Raw genomic sequence first — 21,480 nt, 5'->3', positions numbered from 1 at the left:
CAACAAGGTTGAAGGAAACCGGCTAGATATTGTCTTAAGGTTGAAAAATTCTACAACAAATTCTGAAAAGAAAAAAAATGGCAGGAGATCAAAGAAAAAAATACATTCTGTGGGCCATGGCTGGAGCCGCAAGGCAGAGAGTATGAGGGGGAAGTGCAGGGACGACGTCAGCGTCACCAAAAGGAGGGCTGGGGGAGCACCAGTCTGCCTCCTCTCACTCCTGGGGAGGACCGAGTCTTGGCCATCCTAGGCTCAGAGGCACTTGAGGGAGTCCCGGGGGCATAGATGTCTGTAGTCTACCCACCTCCCAGACATCTGTGCTTTCTACTCCCCAGCCACTTCCTCTTGGCCCACCAACATCTGGTCCCCTCCAGTGTGATCGGCAGGGCTCCTCAACATGTGGCACCTCCACACCTGGCTCCTCTACATCAGCCATCCCACCTCTGGGCCCCTCTACATCAGGCCCCCTCTGACGTGGCCCTCAGTCCCCCTCTGGGCGACACTGTCGCCTGAGTCCCCAGAATCCCTTTCAGTCTGGGAGATCACCAAACCCCACCCGTCCTGCTGCCTCGCCCCCCGTCCCCCTCCTCTACCTCCACCTCCACTCAGACCCGCTGGTGCAGAAACATTCGCTGCTAATGTAGTGAAGAGCTCCTCAGGTCTGAGGGTGAAAAAACATCTGTTCTGAGGGGCAAGAGTGAGGAACCGGCAACCCTGAGGGAACAGAATGAAAGACACCACGAAGAGGTGATCGCCTACCAGAAGGAGAAACTGGTCTTACTGGCCCAACATGTCAGCAGCCCCAGTGTGACAATGTATCTCCCCACTTCAGAATGTCAAGGATACCTCCAACCATCAGCAATCTATGTTATGCCAGTTTGGGTACCTATCTAAATGGGGACCTTCCATTCATTTCTATGGGGAAAACCCTAATCCTAATCAGGACACCCTTAACCCCTACCCAGCCCTAACCATAAGCATAATTAACCAAACAAAATACAAGACTTTTGGCATTTTTACTTTTTCCGCTAAACCCATACACAACCATCAGACTACCAGACAGAGAAATATGATTCGTCACTCCACAGAACACATTTCCACTGCACCGAGCACAGGAACTGGAGCCGGAGAAACGTGACGCCAACAATCTTTCACAGGGATTGAACAATCTGTGTGTCGCTTTTTCTGTTTTGCCGCTAGTTGAAATGCCGCGAGTTTTATTTTACATTAGACGGCACCGCTTAGTAACAGGTGTTCTTAATCTGTGTCGTAAATGACATTGTGATACTATACAGTAAAATCCACTTATAACGGACTTCAAGGGACCTGGCAAAAGAGTCTGTTATATCCAAAGTCCGTTACATCCAGAGTTGCTGTACGCCCAGAACACAACTACAGGACACCATTTACTCATGCCACACCCCAGCAGACACACTTGTGGTATAGATTATTGTATTGTATATATAGTAATCCTGGTGCAGTGGTTAGTACTGTTGCCTCACACCTCTGGGACCCAGGTTCGAGTCTCCAACTTTGCCTGAGCAGATTCGTGACTATTAATAATCCCGACTACGTATCTGTGCTGGATATCATCGACATGTCATGTGCCTTGTAGGCGGAGCCTGCATGTCAGTTATAGCGAACAAAACCACAGCGAAAAGCGGCCCTGGGGACCAAATTGTCAGTTAAAAGCGGAATTCCGTTATATGCGAGTCTGATGCTTTTTCTGCATGTTCTTAAAGGCGCACGGCCGGGACCAGCGGACCTCGTCCGTTATAGAAGATATTCCGTTATAGGCGAGTTCACTATAATGGGATTTTACGGTTGAGTGACACAAATCGGCATAGATTACCATAAAACTGATAATTTAGCAGGTATGTCGCAAAAACGTTTGACGTACCTTTCCAAGACAAGCTGTATTTTCTGAAAACTTGCCTGCACCTTTTTATCGTAAATGGAGTCGTATCTCTTAAATGATTCAGACTTCCATCACGCATTCACGTTTAGTAGATTAAAAACAAAGCCAACAAATATTTCAAATGATTAGGAATATCACTGACCACTCTCCCAAGACTAAAGCAGTATCACACCTGCATAAATTCAACTTCACATGGAGTTTGTAGTGTTACACATGATCATTTACACACGAGCTAATATAGATTATATCCATTTGTTTTTTTTTTGCATGTGTAAAAATGGTGATTTACAGTAACATGCATTTACTTTGACAGGGCAACAAACGCAGTTTTGGCTATACTGATCCATTAGCCAAATCACATCTATGTAAAGGTTCGGCCGTACACAGGAAGCTTGTCTTAATCCTATCAGGAAAGGTTCTAGGTGTGGGGGTGGCCCCGATATGCACTACATTGTGGGGAAACACATGTCCCCCACTATGAGGTAAAATCCTGCTATTTTGACCAGTTTTGGTCCCCACAAGGAGAAATTCAGTTTCATACATCGAATTATGTTACTTGTGGTTCAGGATAAGGCTGCGTAGAGGTTAAGGCCATTTGAAGGTTGGGACAAGTTCTCCACCTATTAATGGAGTCCCCACAAAGACCTACAGACCAGCGTGTGCATAATTCATGTTGCCAAGTTTGGCAACTAATAGCCCATCGTGTCCTGCAGGCAAACATTTGAACTGAAATACCAATATCATGACTGCATGAGTCACACACCAGTCCAGGCTGCAACACAATGCAGCCTAGAGAGCATCAAGTTGTGAACAGACCGGCCATTTAGAATTAATGGATCACTGAGGCCAGAACTCAGGTTTGAGGGAAGCAGTGGGGGCTACTGGTCTGTCAAATAGGGGAAGCTCATTTTCGGCCTACATCATAAAATTGTCTATTTAAAAGTAAATTCTGCCCTACGTTCCTTTTCAAGAAAATGGTCTGTGACCCTGTCGTACCAACTAGGCGTCTTTTCCAGTGACTTGACCAGTGTCCTCTCAATGGCCAGCAGAGCTAGGCTGCTTAAACGGCCTTGGCCCATTGTGTTTCGGGTGTAGGACTTGAGCCGCTTTAAACAGGAGAAGCTCCTTTCTACACCTGCAGATGTAGCTCCAATTGTTGCCATTAATGAAAACAGTTTGTAAAGGTCGACAATATTAGCACTGTCTGCCATCGTGTGCAGTTTCACCCACGACGCTAGCCTAGCCTAAGCCTACTATATGAATGATCTAAAAATATTAAACTCTGTAAAAGTGAAACAAGGAATGTGGTGTATAATTGTGTGAAATGAAAATCAAGCAATTTCGCCAAGCAAATATAAATAGGTTGCAGCAGTTTTTATTTCGACTGAACTTGAGAAATCCGCGATGGGACTGAGCGCGAATAGCTTCAGCAATTCCTTATAGTACAAAATCGCTGTCAGGCAAAAGGAGATGCAATCTTGACAGACCCTCCAATCACGCAGAAGCTCGGAGTCCAGGCCAGCCCACTCCTCATTTTCTTCTCATTCACCCCCAGAGACGCTGAGCGTCCGTGGGCGGGACATAATCGCAGCGTTTATCCAATGACCGTTTAGTTTCAAAGCACTGAAAAAACCCGTTCAAAGCAGCCGCATTGAAGTCAATGGACGCTGGGCTTCAACGGGGAAATGCACTGTGATGCTACGGGAATGTATGAGAAGAAAATCAAGCCAGCCGACCTGCTATATCTAACTGATTCTGAACGAACTCGTCTTTGAGATGAACGTTTTCTAACGCATTTTTAGTCAATAAAATGTTAATACAATAGTACATAATTTGACCATTAATTTTGTGACATTATAGGGGAAGCTGAGCTTCCCTTGCAGTCTTAAAGAAATCTCCACTGGAGGGAAGGTACACCTTGCAGATCACACTGCCATTGTCAGGCAGCCACAGAAACTAGAAGGAATCACAGGAGAAGTTCAGCAAACTATTTATTTGAAGCCAAATACACAAGTCAGAGGAAGAGCTTCCAAGTTGAGAACGTTCAAGAGCTATGATGACCAGGCAGAGTTGAAAGACTGATATGGTCAATTACCAGCTGGACAATTTGTTCCCTGTGAAAGACAGATGACATTAGACGTAGTCACATGGAAGTGTGCACATGACCCAGAAAACCCCTTTGCCTCACCTGGGATGAAGTTCGGCAAGGACTTCTTGAGCCAACCTGTTCCAGGGGCCAACACACTTGAAGAACCTGAGCCAAGCTGGGTCTGTGAGCCCAGAGTACCACTAGCACCAAGACTAGAGGCAGCCTGGGAACTGACGCCTTGAGTAGACCCAAAGCTCTGGCCAGAAGCAAAGCTAACCAATGTGCCAGACCCCTGCTGGGATACTGGGGCCTGCTCACTGAGGTAGCCCTGCCAAGACCCATCACTATTCTGGTACAGGGCCCAACTACTGCAGTTGTCCTGCTGGGATGGTAGCTGCTGGGCAACAGTAAGGCCTTGCTGGGGCACTAGCGGCTGCATTCCGGAGTAGCTCTGCTGGGAGGGTAGCTTAGACCCTACCTGCTGGGCACCTGTTTGGCCTTGCTGGGGCACTAGCTGCTGCGTGACGGAGTAGCTCTGCTGAGATGGTAGCTGCTGGGCACCTGTTTGGCCTTGCTGGGGCACTAGCTGCTGCGTGACGGAGTAGACCTGCTGAGATGGTAGCTTAGACCATACCTGCTGGGCACCTGTTTGGCCTTGCTGGGGCACTAGCTGCTGCGTGCCAGAGTAGGTCTGCTGGGATGGTAGCTGCTGGGCAACGGTTAGGCCTTGCTGGGGCACTAGCTGCTGCAGGATGGAGTAGCTCTGCTGGGACGGTAGCTGCTGGGCACCTGTTTGGCCTTGCTGGGGCACTAGCTGCTGCGTGACGGAGTAGACCTGCTGAGATGGTAGCTGCTGGGCACCTGTTTGGCCTTGCTGGGGCACTAGCTGCTGCGTGACGGAGTAGACCTGCTGGGAGGGTAGCTTAGACCCTACCTGCTGGGCACCCGTTTGGCCTTGCTGGGGCACTAGCTGCTGCAGGATGGAGTAGCTCTGCTGGGAGGGTAGCTTAGACCCTACCTGCTGGGCACCGGTTAGGACTTGCTGGGGCACTAGTTGCTGCATTCCAGAGCAGTTCTGCTTAGAACCTACCTGCTGGGCACCGGTTAGTCCCTGAGCAAACCCTATCTGCTACGTGCCAGAGTAGGTCTGCTGGGATGGTAGCTGCTGGGCAACGGTTAGGCCGTGCTGGGGCACTAGCTGCTGCAGGATGGAGTAGCTCTGCTGGGACGGTAGCTGCTGGGCACCTGTTTGGCCTTGCTGGGGCACTAGCTGCTGCGTGACGGAGTAGGTCTGCTGAGATGGTAGCTTAGACCCTACCTGCTGGGCACTGGTTAGTCCCTGAGCAAAGCCTATCTGCTGCGTGCCAGAGTAGGTCTGCTGGGACGGTAGCTGCTGGGCACCTGCTTGGCCTTTCTGGGGTACTAGCTGCTGCGTGACGGAGTACACCTGCTGAGATGGTAGCTGCTGGGCACCTGTTTGGCCTAGCTGGGGTACTAGCTGCTGCGTGACGGAGTACGCCTGCTGAGATGGTAGCTGCTGGGCACCTGTTTGGCCTTGCTGGGGCGCTAGCTGCTGCGTGACGGAGTAGGCCTGCTGAGATGGTAGCTTAGACCATACCTGCTGGACACCTGTTTGGCCTTGCTGGGGCACTAGCTGCTGCGTGCCAGAGTAGGTCTGCTGAGATGGTAGCTTAGACCCTACCTGCTGGGCACCGGTTAGTCCCTGAGCAAAGCCTATCTGCTGCGTGCCAGAGTAGGTCTGCTGGGACGGTAGCTGCTGGGCACCTGCTTGGCCTTGCTGGGGCGCTAGCTGCTGCGTGAAGGAGTAGGCCTGCTGGGAGGGTAGCTTAGACCATACCTGCTGGACACCTGTTTGGCCTTGCTGGGGCACTAGCTGCTGCGTGACGGAGTAGGCCTGCTGAGATGGTAGCTTAGACCCTACCTGCTGGGCACCGGTTAGTCCCTGAGCAAAGCCTATCTGCTGCGTGCCAGAGTAGGTCTGCTGGGACGGTAGCTGCTGGGCACCTGCTTGGCCTTGCTGGTGCGCTAGCTGCTGCGTGAAGGAGTAGGCCTGCTGGGAGGGTAGCTTAGACCATACCTGCTGGACACCTGTTTGGCCTTGCTGGGGCACTAGCTGCTGCGTGAAGGAGTAGGCCTGCTGGGAGGGTAGCTTAGACCATACCTGCTGGACACCTGTTTGGCCTTGCTGGGGCACTAGCTGCTGCGTGCCAGAGTAGGTCTGCTGGGACGGTAGCTGCTGGGCACCTGCTTGGCTTTGCTGGGGCGCTAGCTGCTGCGTGAAGGAGTAGCTCTCCTGGGAGGGTAGCTGCTGGGCACCCGTTTGGCCTTGCTGGGGCGCTAGCTGTTGCGTGACGGTGTTGGTCTGCTGAGACGGTAGCTTTGACCCTACCTGCTGGGCACTGGTTAGGACTTGCTGGGGCACTAGCTGCTGCGTGACGGAGTAGCTCTGCTGGGAGGGTAGCTGCTGGGCAACGGTTAGCACTCGCTGGGGCACTACCCCCTGTACCCTAGTAGAGCCTATAAGTACTGTAGGATCATTAGGAGGAACAGGATCTGAGAGAGGCTGGACTGCCACATACTGAAAAGATTCTTGGCCATTCTGGGAACCTACAGTGCTGGTCAAGTAGGAGAAGGATCCCGTGCCTTGGTCAGACCCACAAGCGCTCTTTGCCACTTGTGCCTGGCTGGACCCAGAGCTGCTGCCAGAAGATCCAGCAGCCAACTTATATTTTACAGGAAAGCCAATGCCAGCACCTAGGGAGCAAGAGTACAAGAGCCGGAATATAACCACGATACCAAGGAGTAAGGGGATTTTCACCCATCAAGGTTCCTCAGCCAGCCTCACAATCCCATTAGTAAGCCACGAGTAACACTTACTCAGTCCTACATCAGTGTAGCAGACTGATACCAAGCAAAGCACCCTGCAGAAGAGGCAAAAGGGCAGTTACACTCAGCAAATACCTTGCAGTGGTCAGAGATCATCATGGCTCTTTTTGAAGCCCAACTTACAATAAATCAACTCCAAGCGCCATCATTCAGCTACAAAAACGAGACAGAGGTGAAATCAGTGCATAGCCTTTGGTGTTACACTGTCAGTCACAACTAAGCATTCACACTCTGGATACCCAGCAAGTCTACACTTCCAGCCTTTAACTTTCCCGCCTCATGCAGTCTAATTAGAAGCAGCTGGTAACTATGGAAACCATAACTGGCAAACAAGGTAGGAGCAAGTATTGAGAAAAATTTGATAATGGTTCTTAATTTGTACTGCATGATAGTGTACATGTAACATGCATCTGAATGTATTCCTGCATGCATAGTGCATACCCTTGGCATTTAGGTTTGTTACTCAGGTTACATGTGCATTGTTGCCTCATTGTATCTGCAGCAGAAATGTAAAATGAGGATTAAGGCTGTGCGATTCTGGACAAAATAAGAGTCACAATTTTCTTTTTACTCAGAATAAAGATTGTGATTTTCTCTCATGATTCTTGAGCAATAAGTTTCTCTCCAGCCACCCATTTCCTGTATCTGCTTGTCCTATTGACTGTTGCGGGGGGTCTGGAGCCTATCCCACAGGGTATGGGTGCAGGGCAGGGAACAGCCCACATGGAACCTTATTCTGCTAATCTGCCCCCTCCCCATCAAATGATTTGTTTTTGACACTTTTTTGTTCAGTGCATAATTCCACGTTATTTTACAGTTTTGATACTTTATGATGATTCTAAAATGTGCAGAATAATACAAATAAACCACAGTTGTGTCCAAAGTTAATTGGTACTGCGTATGTATATACTGTATATACACACATATACACACGTATATATTTTATATGTAATTTAGTTTATATGTATGTATGTATATATATCAGGCCTAAACAGAGTATATGTAGAATACTAAGAATACTGTTCTAAACAAACAATAATCAACACATCTTAAAATGCAATTTAGATTATTCATAATATTTTAATATATATCATCTGATCCTCATTTGTACAATGACCAACCAGTTTTCTGTGACTAATGGTACAGACTGAACCCCGTTAACAACACTACGGATAATTAATCTGTGCCTTATTGGCTCTTAAGCTCAGAATCTCTCGATTTGCCTTTGGGAACACGCTGGTATTTGATATCTGTCACACACTGGGTAACCTGTGACAGTTTTCTCCTACATGTCCCATACATGGGGCTGGCATGATGGTGCAGTGGTTAGCACTGTTGCCTCACACCTCTGGGACCAAACACCTCTGGGAACATCCATCCATCCATTTTCTGAAGCCGCTTCTCCTGTTCAGGGTCACAGGGGGTCCGGAACCGGACACAAAGCAGGGAACAACCCAGGATGGGACGCCAACCCATCAGAGGGCACACTCACCATTCACTCACTCCTACAGGCAATTTAATAACTTGAGTTAGCCTCAGTACGTAATTGGACTGTGGGGGGAAACCCCACGATGACACAGGAAGTGTGTGAGCCACTTCTTGCGTTACATTTAATGTTCCAGTGATCACATATGCATAGACTTACAATTACTTTGTACAATTCACATTCCACAATAATCCTGTTTTAATGTGTTATGTATGTGTGTTATTCACTTAATTGTTTTGTTACTGGGAACAAGCTTAACCAAGTCTAAACACACCACACTAGTCTCCAGTTGTGTTCAGTTCAGCTTTAACTTATTTGCCTGTACACAATTCTATTTAACATAATCAAACTCAACTACTAATAAATATAAATCAGAAGGCAGAAGTGATTATGTCATGACTTGTAACTTAATGGAAACACACTCTAACCGTACATTCATCCAAATGGTGTTAAAGAGTAAACTACTATCCGGCCTAGTGATTCATCACTTCACCTGCTGGTCCAGGATCAGGTGGAACACCTGCTTTTGCCGAGTCCTGCCTCGCCTCTCTAACCATAGTTGCTGCCTTCATAGTTCCTGATCTGCTGCTGTCTGATGTTCTTCATCTTCATTCTCTTACTGATGCTGTCTGTGTCTGTCTATCTTCATCATGCTCTGCCTCTGCTTGTTCCTCTTCATCCTCCTCTTCACTTAGAGGAGCATGCCCCCCCCCTCTTGGCTCTCTCTCTCCTGCACTAACTTTCTTCTTAAAATAAGAAGAGATGTCTCTAGACTTTCTCTTCACTGTCTGCAAACTGACATAGCTTATATACCAGCACCAGCTAACATTCGCAAGATAATTAAATTCGGCATTACAATAACACATCACTGATGAGCAGAGAAATATCTACCTGTGGGGTATGTTTCCTGCACCACGATGGATGTTTGCATTAAACTAACATGATGCGATGCATCGTTAAACTAACTAACATCTGGAGTAAAACGGTCTCGAAGGACTGTCATATTCCAGTGGTGATGCATGTAGATGCTCAACACTATGCAAGCACTTGTGCTCGTCGTAAGACATCCTGTCTGGCCAGAATAAAAATGGCACAGGAATATAATCCGCAATTTTCAGTCAAAGAGCGTGCTGTGTTAATCAACAAGGTTGAAGGAAACCGGCTAGATATTGTCTTAAGGTTGAAAAATTCTACAACAAATTCTGAAAAGAAAAAAAATGGCAGGAGATCAAAGAAAAAAATACATTCTGTGGGCCATGGCTGGAGCCGCAAGGCAGAGAGTATGAGGGGGAAGTGCAGGGACGACGTCAGCGTCACCAAAAGGAGGGCTGGGGGAGCACCAGTCTGCCTCCTCTCACTCCTGGGGAGGACCGAGTCTTGGCCATCCTAGGCTCAGAGGCACTTGAGGGAGTCCCGGGGGCATAGATGTCTGTAGTCTACCCACCTCCCAGACATCTGTGCTTTCTACTCCCCAGCCACTTCCTCTTGGCCCACCAACATCTGGTCCCCTCCAGTGTGATCGGCAGGGCTCCTCAACATGTGGCACCTCCACACCTGGCTCCTCTACATCAGCCATCCCACCTCTGGGCCCCTCTACATCAGGCCCCCTCTGACGTGGCCCTCAGTCCCCCTCTGGGCGACACTGTCGCCTGAGTCCCCAGAATCCCTTTCAGTCTGGGAGATCACCAAACCCCACCCGTCCTGCTGCCTCGCCCCCCGTCCCCCTCCTCCACCTCCACCTCCACTCAGACCCGCTGGTGCAGAAACATTCGCTGCTAATGTAGTGAAGAGCTCCTCAGGTCTGAGGGTGAAAAAACATCTGTTCTGAGGGGCAAGAGTGAGGAACCGGCAACCCTGAGGGAACAGAATGAAAGACACCACGAAGAGGTGATCGCCTACCAGAAGGAGAAACTGGTCTTACTGGCCCAACATGTCAGCAGCCCCAGTGTGACAATGTATCTCCCCACTTCAGAATGTCAAGGATACCTCCAACCATCAGCAATCTATGTTATGCCAGTTTGGGTACCTATCTAAATGGGGACCTTCCATTCATTTCTATGGGGAAAACCCTAATCCTAATCAGGACACCCTTAACCCCTACCCAGCCCTAACCATAAGCATAATTAACCAAACAAAATACAAGACTTTTGGCATTTTTACTTTTTCCGCTAAACCCATACACAACCATCAGACTACCAGACAGAGAAATATGATTCGTCACTCCACAGAACACATTTCCACTGCACCGAGCACAGGAACTGGAGCCGGAGAAACGTGACGCCAACAATCTTTCACAGGGATTGAACAATCTGTGTGTCGCTTTTTCTGTTTTGCCGCGAGTTTTATTTTACATTAGACGGCACCGCTTAGTAACAGGTGTTCTTAATCTGTGTCGTAAATGACATTGTGATACTATACAGTAAAATCCACTTATAACGGACTTCAAGGGACCTGGCAAAAGAGTCTGTTATATCCAAAGTCCGTTACATCCAGAGTTGCTGTACGCCCAGAACACAACTACAGGACACCATTTACTCATGCCACACCCCAGCAGACACACTTGTGGTATAGATTATTGTATTGTATATATAGTAATCCTGGTGCAGTGGTTAGTACTGTTGCCTCACACCTCTGGGACCCAGGTTCGAGTCTCCAACTTTGCCTGAGCAGATTCGTGACTATTAATAATCCCGACTACGTATCTGTGCTGGATATCATCGACATGTCATGTGCCTTGTAGGCGGAGCCTGCATGTCAGTTATAGCGAACAAAACCACAGCGAAAAGCGGCCCTGGGGACCAAATTGTCAGTTAAAAGCGGAATTCCGTTATATGCGAGTCTGATGCTTTTTCTGCATGTTCTTAAAGGCGCACGGCCGGGACCAGCGGACCTCGTCCGTTATAGAAGATATTCCGTTATAGGCGAGTTCACTATAATGGGATTTTACGGTTGAGTGACACAAATCGGCATAGATTACCATAAAACTGATAATTTAGCAGGTATGTCGCAAAAACGTTTGACGTACCTTTCCAAGACAAGCTGTATTTTCTGAAAACTTGCCTGCACCTTTTTATCGTAAATGGAGTCGTATCTCTTAAATGATTCAGACTTCCATCACGCATTCACGTTTAGTAGATTAAAAACAAAGCCAACAAATATTTCAAATGATTAGGAATATCACTGACCACTCTCCCAAGACTAAAGCAGTATCACACCTGCATAAATTCAACTTCACATGGAGTTTGTAGTGTTACACATGATCATTTACACACGAGCTAATATAGATTATATCCATTTGTTTTTTTTGCATGTGTAAAAATGGTGATTTACAGTAACATGCATTTACTTTGACAGGGCAACAAACGCAGTTTTGGCTATACTGATCCATTAGCCAAATCACATCTATGTAAAGGTTCGGCCGTACACAGGAAGCTTGTCTTAATCCTATCAGGAAAGGTTCTAGGTGTGGGGGTGGCCCCGATGTGCACTACATTGTGGGGAAACACATGTCCCCCACTATGAGGTAAAATCCTGCTATTTTGACCAGTTTTGGTCCCCACAAGGAGAAATTCAGTTTCATACATTGAATTATGTTACTTGTGGTTCAGGATAAGGCTGCGTAGAGGTTAAGGCCATTTGAAGGTTGGGACAAGTTCTCCACCTATTAATGGAGTCCCCACAAAGACCTACAGACCAGCGTGTGCATAATTCATGTTGCCAAGTTTGGCAACTAATAGCCCATCGTGTCCTGCAGGCAAACATTTGAACTGAAATACCAATATCATGACTGCATGAGTCACACACCAGTCCAGGCTGCAACACAATGCAGCCTAGAGAGCATCAAGTTGTGAACAGACCGGCCATTTAGAATTAATGGATCACTGAGGCCAGAACTCAGGTTTGAGGGAAGCAGTGGGGGCTACTGGTCTGTCAAATAGGGGAAGCTCATTTTCGGCCTACATCATAAAATTGTCTATTTAAAAGTAAATTCTGCCCTACGTTCCTTTTCAAGAAAATGGTCTGTGACCCTGTCGTACCAACTAGGCGTCTTTTCCAGTGACTTGACCAGTGTCCTCTCAATGGCCAGCAGAGCTAGGCTGCTTAAACGGCCTTGGCCCATTGTGTTTCGGGTGTAGGACTTGAGCCGCTTTAAACGGTGTAGCTCCAATTGTTGCCATTAATGAAAACAGTTTGTAAAGGTCGACAATATTAGCACTGTCTGCCATCGTGTGCAGTTTCACCCACGACGCTAGCCTAGCCTAAGCCTACTATATGAATGATCTAAAAATATTAAACTCTGTAAAAGTGAAACAAGGAATGTGGTGTATAATTGTGTGAAATGAAAATCAAGCAATTTCGCCAAGCAAATATAAATAGGTTGCAGCAGTTTTTATTTCGACTGAACTTGAGAAATCCGCGATGGGACTGAGCGCGAATAGCTTCAGCAATTCCTTATAGTACAAAATCGCTGTCAGTCAAAAGGAGATGCAATCTTGACAGACCCTCCAATCACGCAGAAGCTCGGAGTCCAGGCCAGCCCACTCCTCATTTTCTTCTCATTCACCCCCAGAGACGCTGAGCGTCCGTGGGCGGGACATAATCGCAGCGTTTATCCAATGACCGTTTAGTTTCAAAGCACTGAAAAAACCCGTTCAAAGCAGCCGCATTGAAGTCAATGGACGCTGGGCTTCAACGGGGAAATGCACTGTGATGCTACGGGAATGTATGAGAAGAAAATCAAGCCAGCCGACCTGCTATATCTAACTGATTCTGAACGAACTCGTCTTTGAGATGAACGTTTTCTAACGCATTTTTAGTCAATAAAATGTTAATACAATAGTACATAATTTGACCATTAATTTTGTGACATTATAGGGGAAGCTGAGCTTCCCTTGCAGTCTTAAAGAAATCTCCACTGGAGGGAAGGTACACCTTGCAGATCACACTGCCATTGTCAGGCAGCCACAGAAACCAGAAGGAATCACAGGAGAAGTTCAGCAAACTATTTATTTGAAGCCAAATACACAAGTCAGAGGAAGAGCTTCCAAGTTGAGAACGTTCAAGAGCTATGATGACCAGGCAGAGTTGAAAGACTGATATGGTCAATTACCAGCTGGACAATTTGTTCCCTGTGAAAGACAGATGACATTAGACGTAGTCACATGGAAGTGTGCACATGACCCAGAAAACCCCTTTGCCTCACCTGGGATGAAGTTCGGCAAGGACTTCTTGAGCCAACCTGTTCCAGGGGCCAACACACTTGAAGAACCTGAGCCAAGCTGGGTCTGTGAGCCCAGAGTACCACTAGCACCAAGACTAGAGGCAGCCTGGGAACTGACGCCTTGAGTAGACCCAAAGCTCTGGCCAGAAGCAAAGCTAACCAATGTGCCAGACCCCTGCTGGGATACTGGGGCCTGCTCACTGAGGTAGCCCTGCCAAGACCCATCACTATTCTGGTACAGGGCCCAACTACTGCAGTTGTCCTGCTGGGATGGTAGCTGCTGGGCAACGGTAAGGCCTTGCTGGGGCACTAGCGGCTGCATTCCGGAGTAGCTCTGCTGGGAGGGTAGCTTAGACCCTACCTGCTGGGCACCTGTTTGGCCTTGCTGGGGCACTAGCTGCTGCGTGACGGAGTAGCTCTGCTGAGATGGTAGCTGCTGGGCACCTGTTTGGCCTTGCTGGGGCACTAGCTGCTGCGTGACGGAGTAGACCTGCTGAGATGGTAGCTTAGACCATACCTGCTGGGCACCTGTTTGGCCTTGCTGGGGCACTAGCGGCTGCATTCCGGAGTAGCTCTGCTGGGAGGGTAGCTTAGACCCTACCTGCTGGGCACCTGTTTGGCCTTGCTGGGGCACTAGCTGCTGCGTGACGGAGTAGCTCTGCTGAGATGGTAGCTGCTGGGCACCTGTTTGGCCTTGCTGGGGCACTAGCTGCTGCGTGACGGAGTAGACCTGCTGAGATGGTAGCTTAGACCATACCTGCTGGGCACCTGTTTGGCCTTGCTGGGGCACTAGCTGCTGCGTGCCAGAGTAGGTCTGCTGGGATGGTAGCTGCTGGGCAACGGTTAGGCCTTGCTGGGGCACTAGCTGCTGCAGGATGGAGTAGCTCTGCTGGGACGGTAGCTGCTGGGCACCTGTTTGGCCTTGCTGGGGCACTAGCTGCTGCGTGACGGAGTAGACCTGCTGAGATGGTAGCTGCTGGGCACCTGTTTGGCCTTGCTGGGGCACTAGCTGCTGCGTGACGGAGTAGACCTGCTGAGATGGTAGCTTAGACCATACCTGCTGGGCACCCGTTTGGCCTTGCTGGGGCACTAGCTGCTGCAGGATGGAGTAGCTCTGCTGGGAGGGTAGCTTAGACCCTACCTGCTGGGCACCGGTTAGGACTTGCTGGGGCACTAGTTGCTGCATTCCAGAGCAGTTCTGCTTAGAACCTACCTGCTGGGCACCGGTTAGTCCCTGAGCAAACCCTATCTGCTGCGTGCCAGAGTAGGTCTGCTGGGATGGTAGCTGCTGGGCAACGGTTAGGCCGTGCTGGGGCACTAGCTGCTGCAGGATGGAGTAGCTCTGCTGGGACGGTAGCTGCTGGGCACCTGTTTGGCCTTGCTGGGGCACTAGCTGCTGCGTGACGGAGTAGGTCTGCTGAGATGGTAGCTTAGACCCTACCTGCTGGGCACTGGTTAGTCCCTGAGCAAAGCCTATCTGCTGCGTGCCAGAGTAGGTCTGCTGGGACGGTAGCTGCTGGGCACCTGCTTGGCCTTTCTGGGGTACTAGCTGCTGCGTGACGGAGTACACCTGCTGAGATGGTAGCTGCTGGGCACCTGTTTGGCCTAGCTGGGGTACTAGCTGCTGCGTGACGGAGTACGCCTGCTGAGATGGTAGCTGCTGGGCACCTGTTTGGCCTTGCTGGGGTGCTAGCTGCTGCGTGACGGAGTAGGCCTGCTGAGATGGTAGCTTAGACCATACCTGCTGGGCACCTGTTTGGCCTTGCTGGGGCACTAGCTGCTGCGTGCCAGAGTAGGTCTGCTGAGATGGTAGCTTAGACCCTACCTGCTGGGCACCGGTTAGTCCCTGAGCAAAGCCTATCTGCTGCGTGCCAGAGTAGGTCTGCTGGGACGGTAGCTGCTGGGCACCTGCTTGGCCTTGCTGGGGCGCTAGCTGCTGCGTGAAGGAGTAGGCCTGCTGGGAGGGTAGCTTAGACCATACCTGCTGGACACCTGTTTGGCCTTGCTGGGGCACTAGCTGCTGCGTGACGGAGTAGGCCTGCTGAGATGGTAGCTTAGACCCTACCTGCTGGGCACCGGTTAGTCCCTGAGCAAAGCCTATCTGCTGCGTGCCAGAGTAGGTCTGCTGGGACGGTAGCTGCTGGGCACCTGCTTGGCCTTGCTGGTGCGCTAGCTGCTGCGTGAAGGAGTAGGCCTGCTGGGAGGGTAGCTTAGACCATACCTGCTGGACACCTGTTTGGCCTTGCTGGGGCACTAGCTGCTGCGTGCCAGAGTAGGTCTGCTGGGACGGTAGCTGCTGGGCACCTGCTTGGCTTTGCTGGGGCGCTAGCTGCTGCGTGAAGGAGTAGCTCTGCTGGGAGGGTAGCTTTGACCCTACCTGCTGGGCACTGGTTAGGACTTGCTGGGGCACTAGCTGCTGCGTGACGGAGTAGCTCTGCTGGGAGGGTAGCTGCTGGGCAACGGTTAGCACTCGCTGGGGCACTACCCCCTGTACCCTAGTAGAGCCTACAAGTACTGTAGGATCATTAGGAGGAACAGGATCTGAGAGAGGCTGGACTGCCACATACTGAAAAGATTCTTGGCCATTCTGGGAACCTACAGTGCTGGTCAAGTAGGAGAAGGATCCCGTGCCTTGGTCAGACCCACAAGCGCTCTTTGCCACTTGTGCCTGGCTGGACCCAGAGCTGCTGCCAGAAGATCCAGCAGCCAACTTATATTTTACAGGAAAGCCAATGCCAGCACCTAGGGAGCAAGAGTACAAGAGCCAGAATATAACCACGATACCAAGGAGTAAGGGGATTTTCACCCATCAAGGTTCCTCAGCCAGCCTCACAATCCCATTAGTAAGCCACGAGTAACACTTACTCAGTCCTACATCAGTGTAGCAGACTGATACCAAGCAAAGCACCCTGCAGAAGAGGCAAAAGGGCAGTTACACTCAGCAAATACCTTGCAGTGGTCAGAGATCATCATGGCTCTTTTTGAAGCCCAACTTACAATAAATCAACTCCAAGCGCCATCATTCAGCTACAAAAACGAGACAGAGGTGAAATCAGTGCATAGCCTTTGGTGTTACACTGTCAGTCACAACTAAGCATTCACACTCTGGATACCCAGCAAGTCTACACTTCCAGCCTTTAACTTTCCCGCCTCATGCAGTCTAATTAGAAGCAGCTGGTAACTATGGAAACCATAACTGGCAAACAAGGTAGGAGCAAGTATTGAGAAAAATTTGATAATGGTTCTTAATTTGTACTGCATGATAGTGTACATGTAACATGCATTTGAATGTATTCCTGCATGCATAGTGCATACCCTTGGCATTTAGGTTTGTTACTCAGGTTACATGTGCATTGTTGCCTCATTGTATCTGCAGCAGAAATGTAAAATGAGGATTAAGGCTGTGCGATTCTGGACAAAATAAGAGTCACAATTTTCTTTTTACTCAGAATAAAGATTGTGATTTTCTCTCATGATTCTTGAGCAATAAGTTTCTCTCCAGCCACCCATTTCCTGTATCTGCTTGTCCTATTGACTGTTGCGGGGGGTCTGGAGCCTATCCCACAGGGTATGGGTGCAGGGCAGGGAACAGCCCACATGGAACCTTATTCTGCTAATCTGCCCCCTCCCCATCAAATGATTTGTTTTTGACACTTTTTTGTTCAGTGCATAATTCCACGTTATTTTACAGTTTTGATACTTTATGATGATTCTAAAATGTGCAGAATAATACAAATAAACCACAGTTGTGTCCAAAGTTAATTGGTACTGCGTATGTATATACTGTATATACACACATATACACACGTATATATTTTATATGTAATTTAGTTTATATGTATGTATGTATATATATCAGGCCTAAACAGAGTATATGTAGAATACTAAGAATACTGTTCTAAACAAACAATAATCAACACATCTTAAAATGCAATTTAGATTATTCATAATATTTTAATATATATCATCTGATCCTCATTTGTACAATGACCAACCAGTTTTCTGTGACTAATGGTACAGACTGAACCCCGTTAACAACACTACGGAGAATTAATCTGTGCCTTATTGGCTCTTAAGCTCAGAATCTCTCGATTTGCCTTTGGGAACACGCTGGTATTTGATATCTGTCACACACTGGGTAACCTGTGACAGTTTTCTCCTACATGTCCCATACATGGGGATGGCATGATGGTGCAGTGGTTAGCACTGTTGCCTCACACCTCTGGGACCAAACACCTCTGGGAACATCCATCCATCCATTTTCTGAAGCTGCTTCTCCTGTTCAGGGTCACAGGGGGTCCGGAACCGGACACAAAGCAGGGAACAACCCAGGATGGGACGCCAACCCATCAGAGGGCACACTCACCATTCACTCACTCCTACAGGCAATTTAATAACTTGAGTTAGCCTCAGTACGTAATTGGACTGTGGGGGGAAACCCCACGATGACACAGGAAGTGTGTGAGCCACTTCTTGCGTTACATTTAATGTTCCAGTGATCACATATGCATAGACTTACAATTACTTTGTACAATTCACATTCCACAATAATCCTGTTTTAATGTGTTATGTATGTGTGTTATTCACTTAATTGTTTTGTTACTGGGAACAAGCTTAACCAAGTCTAAACACACCACACTAGTCTCCAGTTGTGTTCAGTTCAGCTTTAACTTATTTGCCTGTACACAATTCTATTTAACATAATCAAACTCAACTACTAATAAATATAAATCAGAAGGCAGAAGTGATTATGTCATGACTTGTAACTTAATGGAAACACACTCTAACCGTACATTCATCCAAATGGTGTTAAAGAGTAAACTACTATCCGGCCTAGTGATTCATCACTTCACCTGCTGGACCTGGATCAGGTGGAACACCTGCTTTTGCCGAGTCCTGCCTCGCCTCTCTAACCATAGTTGCTGCCTTCATAGTTCCTGATCTGCTGCTGTCTGATGTTCTTCATCTTCATTCTCTTACTGATGCTGTCTGTGTCTGTCTATCTTCATCATGCTCTGCCTCTGCTTGTTCCTCTTCATCCTCCTCTTCACTTAGAGGAGCATGCCCCCTCCCCCTCTTGGCTCTCTCTCTCCTGCACTAACTTTCTTCTTAAAATAAGAAGAGATGTCTCTAGACTTTCTCTTCACTGTCTGCAAACTGACATAGCTTATATACCAGCACCAGCTAACATTCGCAAGGTAATTAAGTTCGGCATTACAATAACACATCACTGATGAGCAGAGAAATATCTACCTGTGGGGTATGTTTCCTGCACCACGATGGATGTTTGCATTAAACTAACATGATGCGATGCATCGTTAAACTAACTAACATCTGGAGTAAAACGGTCTCGAAGGACTGTCATATTCCAGTGGTGATGCATGTAGATGCTCAACACTATGCAAGCACTTGTGCTCGTCGTTAGAATAAAATAAAAATACAAATGGCACAGGAATGTAATCCGCAATTTTCAGTCAAAGAGCGTGCTGTGTTAATCAACAAGGTTGAAGGAAACCGGCTAGATATTGTCTTAAGGTTGAAAAATTCTACAACAAATTCTGAAAAGAAAAAAAATGGCAGGAGATCAAAGAAAAAAATACATTCTGTGGGCCATGGCTGGAGCCGCAAGGCAGAGAGTATGAGGGGGAAGTGCAGGGACGACGTCAGCGTCACCAAAAGGAGGGCTGGGGGAGCACCAGTCTGCCTCCTCTCACTCCTGGGGAGGACCGAGTCTTGACCATCCTAGGCTCAGAGGCACTTGAGGAAGTCCCGGGGGCATAGATGTCTGTAGTCTACCCACCTCCCAGACATCTGTGCTTTCTACTCCCCAGCCACTTCCTCTTGGCCCACCAACATCTGGTCCCCTCCAGTGTGATCGGCAGGGCTCCTCAACATGTGGCACCTCCACACCTGGCTCCTCTACATCAGCCATCCCACCTCTGGGCCCCTCTACATCAGGCCCCCTCTGACATGGCCCTCAGTCCCCCTCTGGGCGACACTGTCGCCTGAGTCCCCAGAATCCCTTTCAGTCTGGGAGATCACCAAACCCCACCCGTCCTGCTGCCTCGCCCCCCGTCCCCCTCCTCCACCTCCACCTCCACTCAGACCCGCTGGTGCAGAAACATTCGCTGCTAATGTAGTGAAGAGCTCCTCAGGTCTGAGGGTGAAAAAACATCTGTTCTGAGGGGCAAGAGTGAGGAACCGGCAACCCTGAGGGAACAGAATGAAAGACACCACGAAGAGGTGATCGCCTACCAGAAGGAGAAACTGGTCTTACTGGCCCAACATGTCAGCAGCCCCAGTGTGACAATGTATCTCCCCACTTCAGAATGTCAAGGATACCTCCAACCATCAGCAATCTATGTTATGCCAGTTTGGGTACCTATCTAAATGGGGACCTTCCATTCATTTCTATGGGGAAAACCCTAATCCTAATCAGGACACCCTTAACCCCTACCCAGCCCTAACCATAAGCATAATTAACCAAACAAAATACAAGACTTTTGGCATTTTTACTTTTTCCGCTAAACCCATACACAACCATCAGACTACCAGACAGAGAAATATGATTCGTCACTCCACAGAACACATTTCCACTGCACCGAGCACAGGAACTGGAGCCGGAGAAACGTGACGCCAACAATCTTTCACAGGGATTGAACAATCTGTGTGTCGCTTTTTCTGTTTTGCCGCGAGTTTTATTTTACATTAGACGGCACCGCTTAGTAACAGGTGTTCTTAATCTGTGTCGTAAATGACATTGTGATACTATACAGTAAAATCCACTTATAACGGACTTCAAGGGACCTGGCAAAAGAGTCTGTTATATCCAAAGTCCGTTACATCCAGAGTTGCTGTACGCCCAGAACACAACTACAGGACACCATTTACTCATGCCACACCCCAGCAGACACACTTGTGGTATAGATTATTGTGTTGTATATATAGTAATCCTGGTGCAGTGGTTAGTACTGTTGCCTCACACCTCTGGGACCCAGGTTCGAGTCTCCAACTTTGCCTGAGCAGATTCGTGACTATTAATAATCCCGACTACGTATCTGTGCTGGATATCATCGACATGTCATGTGCCTTGTAGGCGGAGCCTGCATGTCAGTTATAGCGAACAAAACCACAGCGAAAAGCGGCCCTGGGGACCAAATTGTCAGTTAAAAGCGGAATTCCGTTATATGCGAGTCTGATGCTTTTTCTGCATGTTCTTAAAGGCGCACGGCCGGGACCAGCGGACCTCGTCCGTTATAGAAGATATTCCGTTATAGGCGAGTTCACTATAATGGGATTTTACGGTTGAGTGACACAAATCGGCATAGATTACCATAAAACTGATAATTTAGCAGGTATGTCGCAAAAACGTTTGACGTACCTTTCCAAGACAAGCTGTATTTTCTGAAAACTTGCCTGCACCTTTTTATCGTAAATGGAGTCGTATCTCTTAAATGATTCAGACTTCCATCACGCATTCACGTTTAGTAGATTAAAAACAAAGCCAACAAATATTTCAAATGATTAGGAATATCACTGACCACTCTCCCAAGACTAAAGCAGTATCACACCTGCATAAATTCAACTTCGCATGGAGTTTGTAGTGTTACACATGATCATTTACACACGAGCTAATATAGATTATATCCATTTGTTTTTTTTGCATGTGTAAAAATGGTGATTTACAGTAACATGCATTTATTTTGACAGGGCAACAAACGCAGTTTTGGCTATACTGATCCATTAGCCAAATCACATCTATGTAAAGGTTCGGCCGTACACAGGAAGCTTGTCTTAATCCTATCAGGAAAGGTTCTAGGTGTGGGGGTGGCCCCGATATGCACTACATTGTGGGGAAA

At 48.2% G+C, this 21,480-nt stretch overlaps 1 protein-coding gene across 50 annotated transcripts in view; it reads right to left on the bottom strand.

Moving 5' to 3' along the window:
* Nucleotides 1-21,480, bottom strand: part of LOC125750354 (uncharacterized) — an 83,847-nt gene that overhangs the window by 49,774 nt on the left and 12,593 nt on the right. For 48 of the 50 annotated variants that reach the window (XM_049028023.1, XM_049028048.1, XM_049028047.1 and 45 more), the window contains exons 8-9: nt 14,139-15,986; nt 5,253-5,625 (exon numbers count right to left, since the gene is read on the bottom strand). In XM_049028023.1, coding sequence (XP_048883980.1) covers nt 5,253-5,625; nt 14,139-15,986 — 2,221 coding nt within the window. The remainder of the gene's footprint in view (nt 1-5,252; nt 5,626-14,138; nt 15,987-21,480) is intronic. The other 2 variants (XM_049028030.1, XM_049028049.1) reach the window with 2 other exon arrangements.

The sequence above is a fragment of the Brienomyrus brachyistius genome, chromosome 10, assembly GCF_023856365.1.
Source record: "Brienomyrus brachyistius isolate T26 chromosome 10, BBRACH_0.4, whole genome shotgun sequence".
Lineage (NCBI taxonomy): Eukaryota > Metazoa > Chordata > Actinopteri > Osteoglossiformes > Mormyridae > Brienomyrus > Brienomyrus brachyistius.
The sequence above is the reverse complement of the archived record's forward strand: the minus strand, read 5'-3'. Positions and strand labels throughout refer to the sequence as shown.